Genomic DNA, 8,785 nt, shown 5'->3' with positions numbered 1-8,785 from the left:
AAAGCTCATCAATCGAAAGTATCCTGATGTCGTTTTGTTTTGAATAATAAAGATAGTTTCCCTTATTTCTGGTTATTCCAAAATAATTAATGTACTTTATAGGAACTGATATTATGATAAATCTTAAGCAGTAATTACTAATATCTGTTCAAATGAAAATCTTTCAAACAAATTCACGAAATCTACCGCTAATTTGGTAAGAAACGCGTCTCAGTTTGACTACTACAAATTTGTTTTTAATTTTGTTTATTACATTTTTAGGTGTTTTTCCTTCGTATGGCTTGAAATGTCAAACAAAATTTAGCATCGTTTTTGGCTAGCGGTAGCGACGCGGTTTTCATTGAATTTCAGAAATTAGTGCGGAGTATTCGAACTACGACTAACAATTCAAAGAATATATAATAGATATTAACCAATTAATCTGGAGAATTTGCTGTGCTACATTTCAAGTGCTAACCAAATTGAATTTGGACGTTCCATCGAAATCCAGCATCAAAACAATCACCTGGAAGAGCAAAACGATGGAGAATAACCGGAACGATAATACCGGTTCCGCAGGGAATGCCGATGAAAGTTTGACAACGGAAACTATATCCAAGCGGATGAGCTTCGATTATATGAATGCGTCTTTCGAGATCGGTAAATACTTTTCCGGTTGAAAAATGTCGCGGTGTCAGATTAGGTTATAGTAGCAATGGTTCTATTTTTCAGGGCGCAAGAAGCGTAAACTGTACGAAATGAGCGACATTTCCATAGACGGAAGCAACATCATCGCCGACGACAGAAACGCTAGCCAGGAGTCGTTAGCTGGATCACATTGCTCCATGGCTGTCCAAAGTCCATGGGAAACCCGACGCATGAAAGCGGATCTCATAGAAGCACGGTCAAGGGTAAGATCAATGTAACATTTTTAAGGGAATTTTTATAAGTAAGGGCGTCCCTTAGGCACCTTAGGTTTGAAAACAGATGTACGGTAATTAGTTAGTTACATGTCATCATAGTATCAAAATCATTAATTAATTTTGTAGAAATCAAAAATTAGTATCCCTGTCGTTCTTTTACCGTTTGTTTATGTTGTATAATAGGTACCATTTAGACATTTTGAAAAATATTAATTATCAAATCCTGGGATTTGATTCATTAACAATTTAAATGATTCAAATTGTTCTATTTTTAATTGAATTTTTAAGCTAGAATCTACATTATTTTGCTTATGAGTGTAATTTATTTTTTGTAACTTTTTCCTGCAGATAACAATGTTGAAGAAAGAAATCGAACATCAGAACACCGAAATGGCGACGTCACAACTCAAAAGCCAGCACAAGATTTCTTCGTTGGAAAAAGAATTGTCCCATAATGTCAAAAAGGTGTCTGATCTCGAAAAGCATCTTTCATCTGTGCGCAAACGTGAACAATCAGCAAAAGAAGAATTGGTCAAGACCAAAAATCAATTCAACATCCTCAAGCAATCCAGTGACGATCAATTGTACGAACTCCGGAGGGCTCTAAAGGATTTGGAACAGAAATACAACTTCGAAACCGGTGAGCTTCAATCTGAAGTTCGTGATTTGAATCACCAAATGCTGGATATTGAAGATCAGCTCTCGATCGTACAGGATGAGCTTGAAACGTACAAAGAGTTGAATGAAACGCTCCAGTCGAAAGCCAATTCTTTTGATGCCATCAAAAAGGAGTTGGATGATGCTAAGGAAAAAATTTCAGAAGCAGAATCTAAGATAAAATCTTTGGAGTATGAAATCGGAAGCTATGAGGACTGGAAAAATTTGTCAAAGCTTAGCACTTCACGTTTGGCGAACTATGCTGAACTCGAAAAGGATAATATTCGTTTGAAGGAGGAATTTAAAAACTTACACGGAATAATTGGAAACAAAATGTTGCTTGAAGAGCAGGTGTCCAGTTTGAATAGTCGGTTGGAAAATTTCGAAAAAAGTGAGGTCGACACTGCTTCTCTTCTCGTAAAAGTTAAGGACATGGAAAAAGAAATGGCAGACTGGCGAAAGTTAGCAGTTGACTTTTGCTCGAAGGAATCCGCCTGTACGCCAGTCGTTCTACGGTCTCATATTGATCAGATTCTGCAAAATGACGTTATTTTGACAAGTGAGAAAACCTCTGTTAAAAATGAAAAGCATCAAATTCAAGCAAACATTGATAAGGTCAGGGTAGAGAATGAACAACTAGAGAAGCAATTGGAGGACTATAAGCGTTCATTGAAACACCATCAAGCAATACTACATCGAGTGCAGAAGAAACTCCATTTGGTGGTTGGAGAGAGGGATTGCTGGAAGCAACTGCTTGATAGTTATGAAAAGGATTTGACGAGTAAGTAGATTATGTTGGCTAAAAGCTTTAACCAATTTTAGGGGTGATCGGGGCAATATGGGCCACCTAAGGAATTCGTTCCAAAAAACGCAGAAAAGCTCTAAAAATTATTCAAATGCAGTTGACTTATACCGTGACATGCCCAAATTCCGCGCATCGTCTAATACCGTGGTTTTCATAAAAAATCAGAACCTGGCTATCATGGACATCACATTATTTGGTGAAATGTTCAAACATAATATGTTTGAACATTTCATCAAATAATACGATGTCCATGATAGCCAGGTTCTGATTTTTGATGAAAACCACGGTATTAGGCGATGCGCGGAATTAGGGCAGGTTAATGTATGTTCACGACTATACAGGGTAATATGGGCCACCATCTAGGGCAGTATTTTTTGTGAAAGAAAAGTGGCGTAATATAGATGAATATGATAGAGTTATTACATACAAAATGTATTAAATAGTATTACAAAATGTATTACAAGAGTATTACATAGAAAATAAGATTAATAAGCCGCACATCAGCGGATCGAACCGATTGGCTACTCTTCACCGCTTGCACAGACAAACTTCATTTGATCTATGGTCATTTTTTCTGTTCCGATCGCAGTAATGCGGTGTTGTAATTTATCCGTAATGAACCTAACATACTTGATAATATTCTTATATTCGGCAACCAAAATTTGAACTTGTTCGCATGTTAAGGCCTAATATCTTGCTCTGTGCAGTATTGGTGGTGGCTGGCAAGAGAGTTCGTGGGGCAGTACCAGGCGGGATTTATGGGTGAACGCTCTACCACAGACCAGGTGTTCGCCATACATCAGGTACCTATTGCAGAAATGCCGCGAATACAACGTGCCCACACATCATCTATTTATCGACTTCAAAGCCGCATATGATACAATCGATCGGGACCAGCTATGGCAGCTAATGCACGAAAACGGATTTCCGGATAATTTGATACGGTTGATCAAGGCGACGATGGTGATGTGCGTAGTTCGAGTTTCAGGGGCATTCGAAAGGGGGGAGTCCCTTCGAAACGCGTAGAGGGTTACGGCAAGGTGATGGTCTTTCGTGTCTGCTATTCAACATCGCTTTGGAGGGAGTAATACGAAGGGCAAGGATTGACAAGAGTGGTACGATTTTCACGAAATCCGTCCAGTTAATTGGTTTCGCCGACGACATTGATATCATGGCACGTAACTTTGAGCGGATGGAGGAAGCCTACATCAGACTGAAAAGCGAAGCTAAACGGATTGGGCTAGTCATCAACACGTCGAAGATGAAGTACATGATAGGAAGAGGCTCAAGAGAGGTCAATGTAAGTCACCCACCACGAGTTTCTATCGGTGGTGACGAAATCGAGGTGGTTGAAGAATTCGTGTACTTGGGCTCATTGGTGACCGCCGATAACGATACCAGCAGAGAAATTCGGAGGCGCATAGTGGCTGGAAATCGTACGTACTTTGGACTCCGGAGCGTCTTATCGAATAGAGTTCGCCGCCGTATCAAACTGACTATCTACAAAATGCTTATAAGACCGGTAGTTCTCTACGGACACGAGACCTGGACGATGCTCGTGGAAGACCAACGCGCACTGGGAGTTTTCGAAAGGAAAGTGTTGCGTACCATCTATGGTGGGGTGCAGATGGCGGACGGTACGTGGAGGAGGCGAATGAACCACGAGTTGCATCAGCTGTTGGGAGAACCATCCATCGTTCACACCGCGAAAATCGGAAGACTGCGGTGGGCCGGGCACGTAGCCAGAATGTCGGACAGTAATCCGGTGAAAATGGTTCTCGACAACGATCCGACGGGAACAAGAAGGCGAGGTGCACAGCGGACAAGGTGGATCGATCAGGTTGAGGATGATTTGCGGACCCTCCGCAGACTGCTTGGTTGGCGAAGTGCAGCCATGGACCGAGCTGAATGGAGGAGACTTTTATGTGCAGCACAGGCCACTCCGGCCTTAGTCTGATAATAAATAAATAAATATGTGACCTCGGATGTTGATGATCCAAACACAATTTTAGGTGTCTCATACAAAAACATGACAGGAAGATGAACAATTGGGTAATATTTTTGTTGAATGATCCATAAAATAGGTTAGGGTGGCATGTAATCACGAGTAAGATAATTTTCTTCATATTTTATAAGGGTGTCCATACTGCCCCAAGGGGGTGTCCAATCTGCCCCGCTACCTTCCCGAGAGTAGTGAAAAATTAACTATTACAAAATCGTCCTATTTGGTTGAAATTGCCTTATTTTCAATACGATTCAAAACAGAACTGGTAGTCAACGAGTAATAGTATCATGTGATTGCTAGAAATCCGAATTATATTCAATTTAAATCACCTAATATTGATTAAAACCTAAGGGTGTCCCTATTGCCCCTTGTTCCCCTAATTTTAGAAAAAAAAATAAACATTTGATGTCTTCCAACGATGTAACGAAAATCACGAGACTGTTATGCGAGTATTTTCGACATGGGACGAAACAAACGGGGTTTGATTTCCGTCATGCCAGGAAGTCTACTTTTTTTCATCCGTTTTTTCAACCAATTTATAGCTAATTCCCGCAAGAAAAGCAAAATCATCAAAAATCGACATGGGACGGACATGCGAAGAGGGGCAGTAACGCACGCGAAAGGCAAAACAGAACTTTTATATAGAGAAAGTATCATAAGTAATGATGCTGTACTAACTGCGTTGAAATAAATAAATTTGATCGATAATTAGTGATAACTAGACATTCTAAAATGAACTTGCAAATGGGGCAAGATGGATCCTACTTTACATAGTGAGAGATACCGAGATTTTAGAACACCAAGATGTAGAGAGCGGACTGTATCACGGACGACGAGAAAGGCACTAAGACCCCCTCCAGTGCAATGTTGAATGATAAATTTAAGCATACCCCACCCTGCTACAATCTAAAGTCACAAACGAGCTTGTTCCAATGACGTTAATTTCAGATAGATTGAAATCCTTTCTTTTCGCTGGGCATATTAGTTGACCAAAATACAGTCAAACCTCCATGAGTCGATATTGAAGGGACCATGGAAATATTGAGATGTGGAATAGAAAATTCTTGGAAAGCTCTTTGGAGTTGGAGGGACCAATAATTTGCTTCCATGAGTCGATATACATAGAACATCGACTCATGGAGGTTGGCCTGTAGTTTAAATGAAGAGAACAATTGTCATTCCAAAAAGCAAGGCCAAAATTTATTACCTACTCCCATTTGATGAATGTTCCAAGAATTTATTATGAAGCCGATGTTACAAAATGTTTAAGGTTCTTATGCTTAAGGTGCTTGTTGCGAATTTTCTTGGCGAGCATATAAGTTGTGAAGAAAGCTATTCGAGAACTTTAATATTATGATGTATATTTTTCTGTAGGAAGAACTAATTATAATACACAATTTTATCTTTAAACTTACAGTAAATCCAACTAATGTGAGCAATCAGGAGGCCCAAATGCGCACAAGAATTGAAATGTTGGAAAAACAGTTGAATGGGTACAAAGAATTGAACGCCAAACTTGAAGGAGAACTACAATCAGTCAAATCGATGCCCGATATGAGTAAGTGTATGCAATTACTTGAATTCTCTGATAGTCAATCTGTGTACTAACAGCATGGTAACTTTTTCAGGCATGGATTCAGCTCTAACAAGTGAGCAGTATGAAAAGCTGCGTCGTGAAATCGACTCCCTCCGGATGGAGAACGAGCGATTGAAGAAGCGAAAGGAAGATCTGGAACTGGAGCTGGAAAATGTCACCCTTCGTGCTGAGATCAATCGCGACCGTTTCAAAGTGGTTCAGTTCACGGATAGTCCAGCTAATGAGGCTTATGAAGCTCACCGCAACGAGATCGAGAAGCTCCAAGCTGAAATTGAACGGCTGAAGATACGGAACCGACGGCTCGAAGAAGGCAACGAAGAGCTGACAATGAGACTTAACGACAGCAACATGACGATGAACGTTATGGAGTTCAACAATTTAAAAGCACAAGTCCAATCGCTGGAGGCTAAAAATCAGCACATCAAAGAGATATACAAATCGGCAAGCAATGAGTTCCGTGAGGTCTGCTATATGCTATTTGGTTATCGGGTCGATCGGGTTGGAAACACAAACTATCGGATCTCGAGCATGTACGCCGAGAGCGAGGAAGAGTACCTCAATTTCTGTTTGAACGAGTCCGGAACGGTACTCAACATGCTGGAATCGGCCTATAGCGAATCGATCTCGGACATGGTGGCGAATTGCCTTGGAACCCATGGTTCGCTGCCGGCTTTCCTCAGTACGCTCACTCTGGATCTATTCAACCGAACAACGGTTATGGTACAAGGTTGAGGAGCTTTGCACTAGGTTTATGCTATTGATATACATTAATGGATTTTTTTTTCACTCCACGATATAAATATTTCATCGCATATTATAGAGTGAAAGTCACTACTATATCTACTGAGAATTCCCTAAGTAGCGGCTGATTCAATAAGAAAGCTTAAAATACGATTCATTGGCGTTTACTATTCATGTCGATCCGAAAGCTCCTGAGGGTAAATTTCAAAGCGATTTTTTTCAATTCGTTTATGTATTCGGTAGGCTCAGGCGTCTGTAACACTTGACGGACCCACGGTGTGATCACACCTCACGCCTACCGACTCTTCAAGGAATCGTCTTGTTAGATATCCAATAAACAGATAGATTTGACCGAAATATGATCTTAGGATTTTCATAGTTTAATTCATATGAAACATTCTCATAAGTTTGGTCGTATGAAAATCTTACGACCAGTATTCTCAGTGTATAGAAAAGGTGGAGCCTCGAACAGGAAATACGTGTTTTTACGCTTGACAGATTTTCTCTCTCTATTTTTAGGGTGAAAATTTTGAAGCTAGGAAATAATATTTTTGGATTTTCATCAGGTGTTTTGAACCAGACAACGAAACATAAAACACCAAAATGTGAATCGATTTACAACCTTGACGACCATCATTTTATTCAAGATACTGGCGCTAAAACCGGAAACAGACCTCTCCGCAACATGTCTGAGCCATTTGAAAAACCCAGATCAGAAACAACCCATCCCGTATCCTTTTCATCCAAACATGTTCTTCAGCGAATTCGTCGGACAGCTCCGGTGGCTCAAGCTCGTTGATTTTGGATTGGAGTTTTTAAGGTAACCGATTCTAGAGTACCTACTCACTCGTTCGGTAAGTTATTTTATTATTTGTTACATGTATATGGAGATCAGTACTGGCGTGATTTTGAGTGATAATGTGTGGGAGCGAGTTAATGTAGTAAAATGAATCTAGTAAAATGAACCTTTTCCAAAATTCAAAGCCATTTAAAATCTTCTCCCTTCTTGGTTGTCAAGACCGTGCTGAGTTTGGTTGGAAAATCCTAGCTACCGTGTTTAGAGTCTGTATGGGTGGATACCCCCTTGCTTTTGAGTTGACTTAACGAATTAGATGACAGTGTAAGTACGAGAAATGAATAAATTGCTGCAATAAGCGGCATCTTGTTGATAGCAAATCAAATTCAAACAAATTAGTTTCTTTGTAAAGATGTTGGCGAATGTTGAAGTTGTTCATTTGAATTCATTTTCATCGGCAGTTTAAGGATGCTTTAGACGGGTTATGGTTTCTTTTTTCACGCGGATTCCCATTTTTAGGCATAGATTGTCATTGCGCCACCGCTGATACCTCATCCGAATGCACATTCTGATAAACTTGCAGGGGGAACATTTCGTGAGCCTTCCGCGGCATCGACAACGTTGAACCAGTAAGTGGAAATGTCTCAGAGACGCACTTGAGTTGAGTGGCTAAAATACAAAAGAAATATTTTTGAACAACTTACTTATTACAACTATGCGAGATGAAAACTGACTTGACCGTAAAAATGACCGTAATGGTGCTCTTTTTGTTATGAACACTAGTACTGTAAAAGGAATCACTGCTGAAACTAGAAAGGTGTCTTCAGGAGTGTAGGGAATAGGGATACACTAGCTATCCATAACAGGTGCAGCAAAACATCACAGGGACGCCCACATTTGCATTAACTACTCATGGAGTAGAAGGTCGAGAAGAGCCATCGCTGCTTGACCGCATGCCTGGGGAGTCCCAGGCAATAGCAGCAAACGATGCTCTGTACGTTTTTAGTTCTAAATCAAAAATGGCTCTTATCTTCAGAGGTTGGCTTGAATAATTAGGACGCATCGTTTTGGTAGATTGCGCAAGGACTTTCACTTTTTCTTTAGAGACATAATTTTCGCCAGCTATTGAATAGTTGAAGTGATGATTTCTGAATGAGGCTTTCACTCAGGTACACACAACACAGAACAAACTCGCAAATGTGCTTATAATAAAAATTGTAATGATGTATTTATAATCAGGTAGTACATCATCTTCTGAAGAATGTAGTTTTTTTTCTGATTT

The 8,785-nt window shown here is 40.1% G+C and overlaps 1 protein-coding gene across 1 annotated transcript; it reads left to right on the top strand.

Moving 5' to 3' along the window:
• Nucleotides 1-271: 271 nt before the first annotated feature.
• On the top strand, nt 272-6,860 carry LOC134202656 (mitotic spindle assembly checkpoint protein MAD1-like). The gene is made up of 5 exons (XM_062677682.1): nt 272-639; nt 712-890; nt 1,251-2,340; nt 5,787-5,927; nt 5,998-6,860. The coding sequence occupies exons 1-5, from the start codon at nt 522-524 to the stop codon at nt 6,696-6,698; spliced, it is 2,229 nt and encodes a 742-aa protein (XP_062533666.1). The 5' UTR covers nt 272-521; the 3' UTR covers nt 6,699-6,860.
• The last annotated feature ends 1,925 nt before the right edge of the window (nt 6,861-8,785 follow it).

This window comes from Armigeres subalbatus, unplaced genomic scaffold (assembly GCF_024139115.2).
Source record: "Armigeres subalbatus isolate Guangzhou_Male unplaced genomic scaffold, GZ_Asu_2 Contig1318, whole genome shotgun sequence".
Lineage (NCBI taxonomy): Eukaryota > Metazoa > Arthropoda > Insecta > Diptera > Culicidae > Armigeres > Armigeres subalbatus.
The sequence above is the reverse complement of the archived record's forward strand: the minus strand, read 5'-3'. Positions and strand labels throughout refer to the sequence as shown.

Coding starts and splice junctions, on each gene's coding strand:
- LOC134202656 (XM_062677682.1), top strand. CDS start 522: ATGGAGAATAACCGGAACGATAATACCGGTTCCGCAGGGAATGCCGAT. Junction 2,341..5,786: donor TTATGAAAAGGATTTGACGA/GTAAGTAGATTA, acceptor TTAAACTTACAG/TAAATCCAACTAATGTGAGC. Junction 5,928..5,997: donor CAAATCGATGCCCGATATGA/GTAAGTGTATGC, acceptor TAACTTTTTCAG/GCATGGATTCAGCTCTAACA.